Source organism: Clytia hemisphaerica, unplaced genomic scaffold (assembly GCF_902728285.1).
Source record: "Clytia hemisphaerica strain Z4C2 unplaced genomic scaffold, Clytia hemisphaerica genome assembly, whole genome shotgun sequence".
In the NCBI taxonomy this organism is placed as follows: Eukaryota; Metazoa; Cnidaria; class Hydrozoa; order Leptothecata; family Clytiidae; genus Clytia; species Clytia hemisphaerica.
In genome coordinates this window covers 276759-294092 of record NW_027103778.1, presented here as the reverse complement: position 1 = coordinate 294092, position 17334 = coordinate 276759, and the positions used below count along the sequence as shown (strand labels likewise).

Below are 17334 nucleotides of genomic sequence, written 5' to 3'. Positions count from 1 at the left end.
CATTTTCATTCGAAAGTGAAGACCATACTCTAGACCGTTAGACCATATAGAAGACCGTTGATTTTATGAGAGTTTCTATAGAGTAGACCGTCAGACCGTCCGATTTGAGATCATAGGGCTAAGAGAAAATGAAAAACTTTTCGAAACATCCAAACTCTCTACTCAGAATCTTTTAATTAATTTCATTCGAAAGTGAAGACCATACTGTAGACCGTTAGACCATATAGAAGACCGTTGATTTTATGAGAGTTTCTATAGAGTAGACCGTCAGACCGTCAGATTTTAGAGTTGAAAAGGATATGATGAATTTTCAAAGTCTGATATTCTTGAGATATGTTTGAAATTGTCAAGAAGAAAAATATGTGATAAAATTTGTATATCAAAATTTTAAAGATAAAAAGAACTCAAATGAAGGCCACCCTAAGGACCATTAGACCATGTAGAAGACCAATAAATTGTTAAGCGTTTTGTACCAAGTAGACCAGTAGACCGTTGAAATCACCAATACTTATCCAAATTTCATAAAAAAATCATCAGTAAAAAAGGCACAGATTTGATTCTTGTAAGAGCTACTCCAGTGAAGACAGTTAGTGAAAAATATATATGAAAAAATTTACAAAATAGAAGCATTGAATTTCACGCCAATTTTCTTGCGTATTTGTTTGATGGTTTCGACGCATGACGGATACTTTTTCAAGAATCCAGGTAGATCAAAATTTGGACGTAGTTTGTTAACTACAATCAAAGAGGCGTCGATCTTTGGATCAGCCGTCGTTGGTGGTCTCGGGCTGTTCATCGAGGCTTGAAATTTGTCATAGGTTTGAAACAACGAAAAAGCCACGGCGTCGTTCAACGTTCTAAACCCAAGGTTGTATTCAAGATAGGCACGTACCAGTTGCCAATACTGGGCTCCATTGACGAGATCAAGCTGGAAACGCTGTGGATATTTAATTGAAGTCTTCTCCTTGACTGGACTCTCGCTGGCTGAAATAGGGAAAATACCTTATGTCAATTTTCCATACCACAAGTGCTTATGCTTTGCTTTAACTCGTTTATATGACGCTCACTATATTCAGAATAGAAAAATGACATGAACTTACCGTGTAGCTTAGAGCATTGACTATCCATTGACTTTGACGTCGACATCATTTCTGATGGCTGGACGTCTCCTAAAAAAGAAATTGATAAGTTTTCGTTTTATTTTGAAATAAACAAGTAGAATAAGCTAAAAGCAAGCTGAATTTCCTTATTGCAAAGTCTAATCTGTGTCTTCAAGGCACAATAAAGAATTAAGATTGCTGAGAAAATGGAACATAAATAGAGAAAACTCTCACCATTTTTTTCAATTTCGACAACTCTCTCAACGATTGAATACAACACAGTCTTCGCGACTGTGTATGTACTTGGCATTTGTACAGGGCTTCTGATTGTGTTTCCACGTGCCCGTTTTCGTGGGGGCTCAATATCTGATTCAAAGTCTGTTGTTGATGATACATAACCAATAAGTTTCTCGACATCAAGCTCGTCTAAATGAAAAAAGAAGTATTTCTGAGACATACATAACCAATTACATTTGAAGTATCTTCGAAGATTTTGGTCCAAACTATATTTGAAAACTTGACATAATTCCAAAACAAATTTTAAAAGAAGGCATACCTTTAGACACTGAATGATCAGGAGATGTTAAAATAGAAATTCCTTCGTCGTGAGTTTCGCTCGGTTCTAGAGTTAAAAGAATATTTTATAGGATCATTTCTTGCAATCTACGTATCACATGTCATTGCATAGATACTGCAACTCTACTGGTTATTTTTCCGACGAAAAATGAATGAAATCTATGCTTACCATCTTCCAATACCATGTCTTCTTCTCCAACCACACGAAACACTTCCAACTCGTCATTCGTTTGATCGGCCAAAGGGACGGACTCATCTGGATCAACGACACAGTTCTTAATTCGCTCAAGAGATTCTTCGTCGACGTCATCCTTTGGGACGGTTTTCTCACATTTGACGTCCGTTGGAAGCGTGTAGGTCAACTCAGCGGGCTCAATCACATTCAAGTTGTTGTTGATCAGATTGATCAAGTAGGTCAAACAATGCATCGCGTTCTCCATTATCCAGGATGGAGCCTCAGGGATTTCTTCTTCAAGTTTGCGACATTTCACTTTAGAGATTCGCCGTTTGACAGATTTTCGTTGTTTTCGAGGGAATTTAGGGATGTGATTGCAGGTCACAAACACTCCTGCGTTCATTTCTTGCATAAGAGGGCTGCCATATTTTATGGATTGAGGAAATGAACCACCTTGAAACAACATCTTCACCATGTCTGCTGATGCCATCTCTTTGCTCCATTCGTCAATGAATAGCAGCTCTGTGTCTGGGCGGACCATCTGCAAACCAAAGACACCCTCTTTGGTGATAATGGCAATTTTGGATCTTGGAATCAACCCAAAGAACAAATTGACCACCGAGGTTTTACCACAATCAATGTCACCTGTTAAAACAAGCCTTTTGGTTTTGTAAGGCACCTGATAGGTTAATAAACAAAGGTAGATCTTATGGGCAAGCTTCGCCTGTGATTCAAGTGTAGGGCACCATCGTTCCATTGCAGACGCCAGATACCCACCATGACAATTTGTTCGATGTGCGTCGAAATCTTGGAAACTTCTCGGAGTTATTTTTCCGAAATCTTCTCCTGTAAAGGGACATTCCACATACGCTCGACTTGACAGCTTAAGATAAACGTTGTTTCGAACCTCGATGTAGTCGTAATCAATTTTGATGTTCGGAAAATGCTAAAGAAAAAGAAATAAACATTCAAAAACTTATATAAAATTTTAAAAATCAACAGTCTAACGATTCACACAGTACAATTGCTTAAAGAAAGGGACGTAAAGCTTTACAAAAGTGAATAAAGTGTCAGTCTAAAACCTAAAAATCTCAAAAGTTTAATGAGTAAAAGCAATTTTTCATAGAATCGACGGGCCAACGGTCTTCTCAGTACAAAAGTCTCATAAAAACGACGGTCTACGTCTTGGGCTACTGGTCTTCAAATGGTCTTCTTTCAAAATGATAGAAATTTCTCTTTAAAGTCTCAAAGTGTCAATAAAATTAAAGTGACTTCCCCTAGTATTGACGGGCCAACGGTCTTTTCAGTACAAAAGTCTCATAAAAACGACGGTCTACGTCTTGGGCTACTGGTCTTCAAATGGTCTTCTTTCAAAATGATAGAAATTTCTCTTTAAAGTCTCAAAGTCTCAATAAAATTAAAGCAACTTCCCCTAGTATCGACGGGCCAACGGTCTTTTCAGTACAAAAGTCTCATAAAAACGACGGTCTACGTCTTGGGCTACTGGTCTTCAAATGGTCTTCTTTCAAAATGATAGAAATTTATTTAAAGTCTCAAAAGTTCAACAAGTCAAAGCGACTTCCCCTAGTATCGACGGGCCAACGGTCTTTTCAGTACAAAAGTCTCATAAAAACGACGGTCTACGTCTTGGGCTACTGGTCTTCAAATGGTCTTCTTTCAAAATGATAGAAATTTCTCTTTAAAGTCTCAAAGTGTCAATATAAAATTCAAGCGACTTCCCCTAGTATCGACGGGCCAACGGTCTTTTCAGTACAAAAGTCTCATAAAAACGACGGTCTACGTCTTGGGCTAATGGTCTTCAAATGGTCTTCTTTCAAAATGATAGAAATTTATTTAAAGTCTCAAAGTGTCAATAAAATTAAAGTGACTTCCCCTAGTATTGACGGGCCAACGGTCTTTTCAGTACAAAAGTCTCATAAAAACGACGGTCTACGTCTTGGGCTACTGGTCTTCAAATGGTCTTCTTTCAAAATGATAGAAATTTCTCTTTAAAGTCTCAAAGTGTCAATATAAAATCCAAGCGACTTCCCCTAGTATCGACGGGCCAACGGTCTTTTCAGTACAAAAGTCTCATAAAAACGACGGTCTACGTCTTGGGCTAATGGTCTTCAAATGGTCTTCTTTCAAAATGATAGAAATTTATTTAAAGTCTCAAAGTGTCAATAAAATTAAAGCGACTTTCCCTAGTATCGACGGGCCAACGGTCTTTTCAGTACAAAAGTCTCATAAAAACGACGGTCTACGTCTTGGGCTACTGGTCTTCAAATGGTCTTCTTTGAAAAGGAAAAAAAATAAAATTTTCTTAAAAGTAAGTAAGTCAAAATACATACCACTGTATGTTCGTTGGACATTGTTTGTTTAAGTTTAGTTTCATGGATCATGATAGATTCGCGCAAAGCAGGGTTTAGTTGTAGTTTCGAAAGATAAGCATTGACATCAAGGAACAGCGTAAAGGTGAATCGAGCTGAAAGAAAATCAAACCCAAATTTTGAGTTGCATAAATTTGATTGAAAAATATCAAATTTTTAATTTAAATCTCAAAAAGAAAAGATTCTTTAATAAATAAAGATTGACAAATAAAGAATAGACTTATCCCTTTGAAACATTTAATGCAATGTGAATCAGTGGTATCAATCAACAACTCGAAAAGTATTCCAAACCTTTTTTGTGCAATTGATAAATATTGCCATGAAAAAGCCGATGATTGAGTTCCATCATGGTCGATGCAATCTTGTCAATCACTTTAGAAATTGTTGTTTTTGATTCAGACACTGAAGGTGAGATTTCGTCTGACGTATCATTAACATGTACCAGTCCATCTGTCAACAAATTTCTGCTGGCGTTCGTAAAACTTCTCATTATGTTTCCATCCCCACAGTAGAGACGGCAAGGTTTCATTATATTGTTTTGACATAACTCTAAAGCATCTTCTTCCTTCATCAAAGGGTTGGCCGTCTTAAAGCAATGCAACATACTTTGGAAGATCAGGTCTTTGATGCACTTTTGGTTATGGTCCTGATCAAATAGAATTATAAAATAAATGAAATATGCGCTACAAAAAATGTTGGACTTTTTGTAACTAGTCATTACTTCTACTTGAAATTTCCTAAATTTTTTCGGCTAAAAGTACGTAACATTTTTAAGGGTCTTATTCAGCACTAAAAGAGAGAAAAATTGTTAAAACCCAAACAAAAGCGAAATGAAATAAAGATTTTAAACCTTCACGATCTGTTTCAAGTGGACAGATAGGGTCATTTCTTCTGCACTTTTCTTCTCGGTGTCTTTGTGTTTACTGTTTGATCTCAAAGGTTTGATCTCAAAGTTAATTTTGGAGGTGTTATGGAATTGCTGCTTAATTTTGTTCAGATTAAGTTTACTTCCATGGACAATGAAATATGAGATAGATGCTCGGAAATTAGGTTTGACTGGCTGTTCTTCGACTGGTTTCTTTGCATTCGACTCCGTCCCGGAAACACAAGAAATGAAAAATTTGATTTCCATATTTGCCAATGCATCGTCCAACCTATGTCTTATATCAGTAACCAGAAGCCTGTTATCATCCGTCAGCATCACACGACATGCAGTAACAGTATCCGTCTTTTTTATCTAAAATGGAGAGAGTATGTTTTAGGATATAGTTTTGAGAACCATGGATAAGATTAGGAATTTACGAAACGAAAAATAAAAAAAATAAAGCTACTCATAAATTAATTGTTACTCACCAATGGAAGGATATTACATTCTAGAGAACGGGCGATTGTCTGGTCGTTCAGTTGTCGAGCTGGATTTGCCATTATTTTGTCAGTAGAAAAAAATATAACCGTGTTCTACAGTTTACACATAAGTTTACTTTATGTGTGTGTGTTTCGGAACAGAAATTTTCACTACCTTTATTTCGACGGGTAGTATATAACATTAATCATATTGAATTTCGTAATAATTAGAGGTATTTCAGGTTATAAAGTTCATTATAATTACATATAGAAGTTATATAAATATGAAGATAGTTTACTGAAAGCCGGTTACTGTATTGTTAATACGTGATTGTAGATATTATCACAGAATGTTATTTTATTTATATTTTAAGGAATTTCATGAAAAAAATTAAACAACTGTTACAGTACTTTAATTTCATTTATATTTTCGGAAGTATTATATTTTTGTTCTGGAAGTTTGATTATGCATTAGAGACTTTGAATAGTCAAAATACAAACGCATCAAAGATTTGAGTGTCCAAATAGTTTACTGAAATTCATTAATTTCTGATATTTCGATAATTAAAGATTTATAAATTACCCGCAGGGAATCCGCAGTGAAATTTGGAAACCCGCAGGCGGCGGCGGGATTCGAGGTTTCGATAACTAAAGATTTATAAATTACCCGCAGGGAACCCGCAGTGAGATTTGGAAACCCGCAGGCGGCGGGATTCGAGGTTTCGATAACTAAAGATTTATAAATTATCCGCAGGGAACCTGCAGTGAAATTTGGAAACCCGCAGGCGGCGGCGGGATTTGAGGTTTCGATATAAAGATTTATAAATTACCCGCAGGGGACCCGCAGTGAGATTTGGAAACCCGCAGGCGGCGGCGGGATTCAAGGTTTTGATAACTAAAGATTCGAAAAGTTGCTATATCATATTTTAAGTCAATCCGCAGGGCTCTGCGGGAAATATTGGACTATCTGTGCCTAAGTGTGTCCGGTAATATTTTAGTACCTGATGACGTCATGCGTGCCCATAGGCTAACTGAAAAAATTTTGAGAACCAACATAGACATATTATATACCAATCGAAGCGTTTTTTAACGTAGATTAGGAAAATGGTCAGTAACCATATCTGAAAATTTTGCTATAAAAAGTTACAACGCTATTCCTTTATGTCCGTAACGTCAATTTTACCTGTCCGTGGCGAAAAAAAAATCTAAAATTCAAACTTATCAAAATTGAAATCTAAGACCGCCATTCGAAAGCTCTCAAAAATCGATAGAGAAGACTTTTAAGTGTATATCGGACGGAGGATCGAGACAAAAATACCATTAGATGCTAGAAATTTCCAACATGTTTCGGCCAGGGCCGTTTTCAAGGTATATTTCTAGCTAAAAAAATTCAGTTTTTTTAACAAAAAAAAAAATTTTTTTGACGTCAAATAAACGCTTTTTTGTGACGTATATTTATGAGCCGTCTGTAAGTGATCTGGAAAAAATGGACGTGTAAACACAGACTTAAGGCGCTATCAAATTGAGTTCTTGGTTTAAACCCTTGGGTTTTAAGGTTTTTAGTTTGTTGATCCAAAAGTTCTCTCGTGATAGAATGGTGTTTTTCAGCTGGCTTTCATTTCCTTCGATATTTCTTAGCTGTTCAATGATCGTAAATTTAGCATCTCTATTGAAATTATGTCCTTCCTTGTTGAAGTTTTTGCACGCTGGGATGGTGTCTTCTTTCGGATGAAGTGCATTGCTTCTGTGGTTGTTCAAACGGACGTTGAAGGGTGTTTCAGTTTTACCGACGTATTGGATCTTGCAGATTTGACATTCTAGTAGGTAGATGAAGTATTTGCTTTTACAGTTGACATTGTGGAATATTTTGAATTGGCGTTTTGTTTGTTGAAGACTTTTAAGTGGATATATATGATTTCTCAACCTAACTCGAGAAAATCGACACTAAAGAAAGTGTAAATATGACGTCATCAAAACTTCGGAAGCGTTTAACTTTTTATCATCAAATTTTCAGACATAGTCAATAACCTTTTTCTTAATCTACGTCAAAAAACGCGTCGATTGGTATATAATATGTCTATGCTTTTTTTCATAAAAATTTTCATTTTGCTTGTGACGTCATCAAATACGAAAATATTTTCGGACGCGTCCGGTAATTATTTTCAAACTGTCCGGTTGATGATTCTGTGTTCAGAAAGGTCGTATCTATTGAAAACAACTGTTTAAAGTTTGCTCGCAAACTTTGTAGCTACTGCACTTTTTTATGTGACCTCAGCTGCCTGACTATTAATAAAATAATTTCCGACCCTATTTTTTTCTACTCAGAAAAGAAGCCCCATCATAAGGGAAAGATGTCAACTTCTCTTTTACCAGACAATGGAGATAGACAAGTGACTTTTTGTAAGAGAAAAAACACGATCTTAAAAAAGGTAGTCAATCTTTTCTATTGAAGTTATTCATACTTCTTCACAAGTAAGCAATTCTTCACCGTCATTTGATGTTGCAACTGCCAAAGATTCGATTTCAGCTTTGTACTCATCAACACACTCGATCAGTTCGGTGTATAAATCGATATGTTTTTGCTTTATACCATTTTTCACAGTTTTATTAAAGATTTCTTCGTAAAAACTAGAAACATCGGTATCTAACTGATCCATCATTTAAAATATCTTTAGCTTGATTTCAGCCTTTGTAAGATTTCTACTTTAGATGCTTCTTGAAATTCCTCTTCTGTAACGTAGATAGGTACCAGCTTACACTTTTCTCCATCCGCGAGTCGTTGTCTTACGTACTTAAGCATATTAGCTTGTGCAGAAAGTTCAAATGACCGAAGTCCTTCATGTAACGTAGTGCCAGAAATACTTTTGTGATCCAGATCCTCAAATGGGTGGAGAAGGTAGGCTGTTTTGCGAATGAGTCCTCGGAGCTTGTTGATTTGGAAACTATTTTCCCTATCATAGTTTTCTCCCTTCGTTGTACTCGGTATCAATTTTTGCCTCAGCTAAAATAAATTCATGTTAAAATATAATTTAGGCTGAAGAAGTCGAAAGCACCTGTAATGCTGTGGTGAGGATAAGCATCACAGCTGAAAATGGTAAAGTGTACCACTATCCTAAACAAGAAGTTGAGCAAAAGAAATGGCGAGATGTGGGAATTCAGAGGGGTCGGTCGTATCTTTCTAAACCCGTACAACAGGCAGTGGTCAAGAATACACCCAAAAAGTGTTCAGCTATATGACGCTCGCCTCGCTACTTTGTTTATATTTAAAGCCGCCATATTTGTTTACTTCGGAACATTACGTCATTTTGTTAGAACTTAGTCTTTTTACACCACGTTTTTCTTATCTAATATGGTAGACGTTTTTTATGCTAGTTACAGAAGATTTCTTAGAACTGAAGTTCGCTTCTACGTATTCACTTTTACTGTGTTTCCTGGAATTCCTTCATCATGAGCATACAAGATTCAACAGGTTATGGGCCCAGTACCCAATGGAAAAATCTTACATTCGATGGAGATGAGAGAAAGTTTGAAATCTGGGAAACTAAGATTTTAGGCTACATGAAGTTAAGGAAACTCAAAGACATTCTTGTTGGGGAAAATGATGATGTTAATGCCGACAAGAACGAGACAGCATTTTCAGAACTTATCCAATTTTTGGATGACCGATCTCTCTCCCTAGTCATCAGGGAAGCAAAAGATAATGGTCGAAAGGCGTTCAAGATTCTTCGAGAATTTTATGCTGGTGATAGCAAACCAAGAGTTATTATATTGTACAACCAATTAACAACGTTACAAAAAGGAAAGAACGAGAACATAACAGATTACCTTATGAGAGCAGAAAAAGCAGCCATGTCATTGCGGTCTGCTAATGAACAGATAAGTGATGCTTTGTTAATTGCTATGGTCTTGAAAGGTTTATCTGACGAATACAAACCTTTTGTCGCCCTTATCACCCAGTCAGAAAAAGTTGATACGTTTCTCAAGTTCAAGCAAACCCTCAGAAATTTCGAGGAAATAGAGTTAATTCGTTCATCGACCGAAAAGAGTACCAAAGAATCTGTATTGAAAACGAGAGACTCAAAAACGTTCACTTGTTACAATTGCGGTATTGCGGGACATGACCACTCCAAAACTGCAGCTTCCGTACCCAGCAATGACGGTAATGAACATTCGTTTTCATTCATTTTTAAAGCCAGCGATAACCGAAACACGTATGCTAGTGGTGAGAACTTTTTAGTAGACTGTGGAGCCACTATAATGGCTATATATGAACCCATATAATTAACCATGATGATGGCTTCATTGAGGAGGACCCCACCTTCAACCCAGCAAACCACCACATCGAACTTGCTGATGGAAGTCGAGTTAATAACATTGCATTAAAGAGAGGAACTGTTATCGTGAAACTTGTGACGAAAGAAGGGGAAACTGTCAATGTTCAACTGAGAGATGTACTCTACATATCCTCATTCCCCCAAAATATATTTTCTGCTAGAGCAGCAACCAAATTCGGAGCATCAGTGAGATTCTATGAACAGTATGCAGAACTCATTACTCCAGATATTACCGTATTCCAAATCGAAGAGAGAAATCGTCTATATTACCTCTATAAATCTTATTCATCCCAAAACCGACGAGAAAGCCTTGAAATGTGGCACAAAATTCTTGGACATTGTAATACCCACGACATCGAAAAGTTAGAGAAAGTTGTGTCGGGTATGCATATCTGCAATCATGAGACTTTCGATTGTGAAATATGCGTCCTTGCCAAGCAATGTAACCAGAGAAACCGTGAACCTGATATTCGTGCAACCGAACAGTTTGAATTGGTCCACACAGACCTTGCTGGCCCCATCGAACCAGCAGCAAAGGATGGTTATCGATACGCCATAATATTTACTGATGATTTTTCCGGTAACCTCTTTACATACTTCTTGAAAGCAAAGTCTGATGCACCAAAGGCAGTTAAGAAATTTCTAGCTGACATTGCACCTTTCGGTAAGGTGAAAACTTTGAACTTTTTCGAAGATGTATTTCCTGTAGGTGATGTCAAGAAAATGAGAAGTGATAATGGAGGAGAGTATATTTCAAAGGAATTTCGTGAAATTCTAGTTAAACACTCTATCAAGCATGAGTTATCCGCACCGTACTCCCCACATCAAAACGGAACGGCTGAACGCAATTGGCGCACACTCTTCGAAATGGGAAGATCCATGCTTATCGAGTCCAATCTACCCAAGTACCTCTGGACGTACGCCATAATGGCTGCCACCCACATTCGTAATCGTTGTTACGTCAAACGAATCCAGAATACCCCATTCGGTCTTATCACTGGAACGAAGCCAAATCTTTCCAATATGCACATCTTCGGTACCGTGTGCTATGCATTTCTACAACCGGAACAGAAAAAGTTAGACCCTCGCTCAAAAAAGGGTCACTTCATCGGGTATGACAAAGAAAGCCCGTCCTATCTGGTATATTTTCCAGATGACAGAACTGTGAAGAAGTACAGGGAGGTAAAATTCACAGATCAGTTCAGCACATCAGAACCACCAACCGTACCAAACCATTTGTTTAACAACCCAGAACCGGAAGACCAGTCAACAACCAATACGGACAACCAAGAAGCCCCAAAACGATACCCTACCCGTGAGAGAAAACAACCTGAGCGTTACGGAGACCCTGTGAACTCTGAACATTTAGATCTCTATGATTGTATCAACCATGTCAATGGACCACCCACCCTCCATGAGGCTATCAACGGAAATCAGTCAAAGCAATGGCAGTCGGCCATGGAAGCAAAAATCAAAACGTTAAAATCGAACGAAACCTTCACCCTTACAGAGTTACCAGATGGCAAACAAACAGTTGGAGGTAAATGGGTGTACACGATCAAAGGGGACCCAGAAACCCCCATCTTCAAAGCTCGCTACGTAGCAAAAGGCTATACCCAGAAAGAAGGTATTGATTATGCAGAGACATTCTCACCAACAGTATGGATGGAATCTGTTAGAATCTTGACACAATTAGCTATTCAGAATGATTGGATGATGCACCAATCGAATGTGATGTTTATGTTGAACAACCTGAAGGCTTCAAAGTAAATGGTGAGAAGCTAGTGTGGAAACTTAACAAATCGCTCTATGGATTGAAACAAAGCGGACGGAGCTGGAACTGTCTTCTCCAAGAATTCCTAAGTGAACTTAATTTCAAACAGTCATCTGCCGACCCATGTTTATTCTACAAAACCGAGAAATCCGAAACAGTCATTTTACTAATATGGGTTGACGATATCATCATTGCCTCCAGTTCAGCAGTCTCAATGAAATCGATCAAATCGCAACTCAGCGCAAAGTTCAACATGAAGGACCTGGGTGAACTCTCATTTTTTGTTGGTATCGATTTCGAAGTCAACCCAGATTCAATCACAATGTCACAATCAAGATACCTTACTAACATGCTCAAGAAGTATAATTTCGAGAAATGCAAACCAAGAAAAACTCCTTGTGAAACCAACCCGAATGCCTACAACGACAACCAAGGTGAATCCAACGAGGAAGATACCAAACTATACCGACAGATGGTAGGCAGCCTTATTTATGCAATGACGTGCACCCGACCAGACCTCAGCTACTGCATAACCAAGTTATCGCAACATCTTTCTAATCCAACTCCTGGTGATTGGATCATGCTCAAACATATATTTCGTTATGTCAAAGGAACTGTTGACTATAAACTGAAATTTCACAAAAGCAAAAAGGGACTGAGATTAAATGCTTTTAGTGATGCTGATTGGGCTTCATCTACCGACGATCGTCGAAGTATCACAGGTTACTGTACAAACCTGAATGAACATGGCCCAATCAAAAGCTGGAAATCAAAGAAACAACCATCGGTGGCGCTATCCACATGTGAAGCAATTACATGGCAATGTCGATCACGTTCCAAGAAACCATTTTCCTGACACAGATTCTGCGCGAGAATCTACGAACCAAATTCTGCCATTATCAAAAGCGCAAACCAATCAGCTATCGACGAGATCAAGAAATCGACAATTATTCAATGTGACAACCAAGGTGCTATCGCTCTCGTCAAGAATCCTGTCAACAGACCAAAATCAAAGCACATAGATATTCGTTTTCATTTCATACGTGACTGTTATAATGACAATCATATTGCAATCGATTATGTGCCTTCCAATTCAAACGTAGCCGACGTTTTCACCAAGCCTCCAAAGAAGCACCTATTGGAGTCTTTCAACCAACAACTTTTCGGACGTTAACGGACTTAGCGTCAAGTGGGGGTGTTGAGCTATATGACGCTCGCCTCGCTGCTTTGGTTATATTTAAAGCCGCCATATTTGTTTACTTCGGAACATTACGTCATTTTGTTAGAACTTAGTCTTTTTACACCACGTTTTTCTTATCTAATATGGTAGACGTTTTTTATGCTAGTTGCAGAAGATTTCTTAGAACTGAAGTTCGCTTCTACGTATTCACTTATACTGTGTTTCCTGGAATTCCTTCATCGTGAGCATACAAGATTCAACAAAAAGATCGCGCCAGCACCAAGACCAATCTCACCAAGACCCCAGCGTGTTCACAATCTTCCAGGGAAAAAAGCCCTGCGAAAGAGAAGTCTCCAAAAGAAAAGGCAAAGGCAAAAAGGAAAGCACCAGTCATAGCGACCAAAAAACCTGCAACCATGCATCAAGACCCCAGCGTGTTTGAAACCTGCTCCAAGGGTATTAACTAAATCAAAAGTTTCAACTTGTGCAAACACAAAATGCAACATTATATGGAAATCAGAGGAAGACACACAATTTAGAAGATTGAATGGTATTAAAAAAACTGTGTGGATTGGTTGCGATGCAAGAGGATGCAATTACTGGGCACATGCTAACTGTGCAGGCTTGGTTTTAAAGCCAAATAAACCTGCTGCGGACCATGTGTTTAAATGTAAAGACCATCGCCGTTGAAAATAAAAACGATTCCGTTCCTTGCGTTCACGAAAAACTTTTATTTTATGTTTAGGTTGAAAAGAGATATTTTATTTGTATAGAAAACAGAAAACGTGTAAATCGAGGTGTAAATAGTAAAAAAACGAAAAAGATTTCCTACTTAAGCTTCAAAAGACCCACTTCGTTCAATTGGTCCAGATTTCTAAACACTCTAAGCCAATGTTGTTTTTTCGGTATTCCTGCCACCTTGAGCCAAGACTTCGAATCTTTGTTTACCTCTTCGAGAAGAGCGTCTGCTCCTTGAGATTTACCAACATTGCCAGTGCGTGATCCTGATATGTGTTTCTTTTTAACATCACTTAATTCAGAAGGCATTAACACATCATCGAGACTATCTAAGTAAACAATATTTTGATAGATCGGATGATTCCTTCCGAAAGAAAGCTGTGACATATTCACTCTGGCATCAGAAACTAATTGAGCGTTTGAATTCCTTACCCCCACACTTTATAACATCAAAGAAAACAAATGACTGAAAGTCATAGATTGGACATAACAATAGTTAGGATCTTTGATTTCATCCGTCCATTTCCAATATCCATGAGCAGAAGGGGTTACTCCCTTTTTAAGACCTTTCAAATAAGGAACCACCAACTCAAGAGGAAGACTTATAAACATAATCTCTAAAAAATGCCAGGTTTTCTGATGATCTGATGCTTTTTGAAGGTAGTTTTGCTGCTTCGGAGATGTAAAAAAAACCTCCCAATTAAGTTTCAAGAAGGACCTGGCCGCATTCATCTCAAAATGCAATAGGCCAAAGGTTGGTACTAGCCAATCAAACTCACGCTTAAACTTTGCTTTGCCTAAAATGGAACACTTGTGCTCTTCAAATGATTCTAGTTTGTAGTAAGAATCTGAACAAGAAGAACAGTACCATACATTTTGAATTAAGTCACAAACAGTGGTGAAGGGCAATCCATCACATTCTACGAAAAGCCAGTGTCTTTTTCCATCATAAACATAATTTGAAATTCCAGCTCTCCTCCCAATGTTTCTCAAAACTTTTATGATGTTGGCATAACTATTAGGGTTGAGGAAATCAGGTTCACCTACATGACTTTCAAACTTCGTATCTGTGAATTCAACTTCTCTAAATGCATCGTAAGGTTTCAATGAAATTTTGGATTTTAATAACTCATCTGGCGATGGTTTTTTAAGTTTTCCGCCACAACTCGAGTTTTCTTTGCATGATCTACTGCTCAAAGCGTTTTCGGCACCAAATTTAGTGCATTTTACCTTTCCACTATCCACAGTTTTCATTATATCAGCAATTTTATCGACATAATCTTCTTTGTTTTCATCAAGTTGCTTAACAGCAAGAGCAATTATTTCTCCCAAAAAACCATCACGTAATTCACGAAATTTCTCACTTTGTTGCGTAAGTTTCGCTATAAGTTCGTCCTTCTTATCTTTATCAACCTCTTCAAACAATCCATTCATCTGGTTTCTTTTTTTCTTCACTTTGTAATTCGCTTTTGGGATCGAAGATTATATTCAAATGACTAGTCATAATGATTGTTGGTACGGTATTGTACGGTATTGTCACCTCTTGCCGACTTTTTGATTGTTGTCGAAAGTTGCTTTTGCCAACCCATCTGGGAATGGAATCTTTTCAATGCTTTGGTCGTCAAGCCAATTTTGAATGAATGAGTACGACCCACCGGCCATCCGACTTGCCATGAAATTGGCAAACGTTTTGCAGTTTGTTAGCTGATAAGACATCAAACTTTCCAGGAAATGATTAGTCAATACTAATTTTGGATTCCGAACAAAAGTAAATGAGCTCAACTATCTTTTCAATAATATTAACCTTTTTGTCATTAGCTTCATTGATGTCAATATCACAGATATTACAAACAAGATTGATGAGCTCATGCGGTCGTTCGGACAGCCATTTAGTTGCGTTGTGTTCTATCAAGTCTTTAATACCACTAATGTTTTTTTCGAACCTTGTTCAAAAATAAAAAGGATATCACTCCTAATAGCTTCTTTAATCTGATTACCGACGTCAAACGCTTTTTCAAGAAGGCTGTCGTCGGAATCACTATAGGAATATTCTCCCTCAAGTTCAGTGTCATTTGTTTCATTAGTTACTATTGAAGCCTGATTCACACATTCTTGACAAATAGTTGAGGTTGAATCGTCAAGCATAAGTTTTTTGAGCAAGTCGTTGTATACATCGATTGATATTTTCTTAGTCAATTTTATAAGTCAATTTTTGGCGAGTCGTCATTCGCCGAGTCATGGATCAGCGAGTCGCAATTTACCTTGAAGCGGCCTGAGGAATCTCTCTTCCGATTTTGCTTTGGGTTTAACCGACCGCTTTGCCTTCTATATTCAGCTTTTTTGTCACTTTTGTCATTGTTATTCATACCAATATTTGTTTTCAATTTTTTAAATCTGCGAGGAAAAAAAGCAAGTAATTACTGACCAACGATCTTTTAAATGAATAAAGAATGATCATGAAAATAGAAGGGAAATAGAATAACAAAATCACGAATCATAGCACTCTTTTTTTTATAAACAACACAATAATACAAAATTATAGTGAATAAACAAAGTAAAGATAAAGAGTCATGAAGATAATAAAATGCCACATAAACAAATACTTTAAAATATCTACCATTTTACATTTCACTCATATCTAATCGTTTCACTTCCACCATGCTGATTTATTTTCAATATAAGTTCTGGCAATTAATTTTTAACCCTTTCATATGCATTACTTCTTAGGGTTTGCTCTTCTTCTTTGCCTTTTGCTTCTCTGACAACAACGTCTAACAGCGCAGATGGGATACCGGCCTCTTGAGGCATTTTTACCATCATTGCAGTGCGGTCATATTTGTTATTGCTGTCTTCCTCCACAAACATTTCAATTTGATGATGGGTTCTTCTTTTAAAGTGATGATAACCCTTTATTGATGAAGAGTCAATGATTATTTCTCTCGTGGTGATGAATTAATTCAAGAAAATCGACACTTAGACTTACTGCTTTTACGTCGATGGCTCGACCTGTGCAAACTGATATGGCGCTTAAATTGCTGAAACAGAATATTAAGAAAGTAGTATAGTCTGAAAGACTAGAAATCAATCTCCTAGTAGAATTTCTAGCTAGTTATATAAAAACGTTTCCCCACCGAGTAACAAAACGAGTTACTCAATTTAGTAGCAGCGTAATCTACGAAATTTCTGTTACTCGTTCGAGTAACGTTACTCGATCGGAAAACTGTTGCCGTTTCGGGAAGATTCCCGTACTGACTAGGGAAAGTGGCTTTGATTTTATTGATATTTTGAGACTTTTAAAAAAGTTCTTTCATTTTGAAAGAAGACCATTTGAAGACTAGTAGGCCAAAACGTAGACCGTCACTTTTACGAGACTTTCTTACTGTATGGCGATGCTCTGATATGTGAGATGAGACTAGGAGATGTGTTTTTATCATTTCTTAATAAGTTACAGGCTTTTAAATGAACGCCGCATGTAATCGTCACTTCTGTTTCATTTTTAATTTAGCTTGAACTTCTTAAAACAGATTTTGGAAAATGGCACCCCACCTTTTCAAGCAAACAAAAGAGGAAATGATGATATTTTTGCAAAGTAAGTATGAGAAAACAAAATTAAGGAGGATACATTTTTCTAAAGTTAAATAAAATCATTGCTAGACTTTATTTCTAAGTAACGTTGTCAAAAGAGAGCTAGTCTACACAATAGACAGCTCCAGGCTTTTAGGC

General features: G+C 37.3%; 1 protein-coding gene and 1 long non-coding RNA gene across 2 annotated transcripts; both read right to left on the bottom strand.

Annotated features, from left to right (window-relative positions):
- Positions 1 to 552: 552 nt before the first annotated feature.
- On the bottom strand, positions 553 to 1164 carry LOC136806180 (uncharacterized). Its single transcript, XR_010846531.1, has 2 exons — positions 1101 to 1164; positions 553 to 984 (listed from the first exon to the last, which is right to left on the bottom strand). It is a non-coding gene; the product is annotated as an uncharacterized lncRNA (long non-coding RNA).
- A 94-nt stretch (positions 1165 to 1258) lies between these two features.
- LOC136806168 (uncharacterized) lies at positions 1259 to 2392 on the bottom strand. The gene is made up of 4 exons (XM_067062730.1): positions 1846 to 2392; positions 1657 to 1722; positions 1335 to 1526; positions 1259 to 1269 (listed from the first exon to the last, which is right to left on the bottom strand). Exons 1-4 carry the CDS (start codon positions 2390 to 2392, stop codon positions 1259 to 1261), a joined length of 816 nt encoding a protein of 271 aa, XP_066918831.1.
- Between the last annotated feature and the right edge of the window lie 14942 nt (positions 2393 to 17334).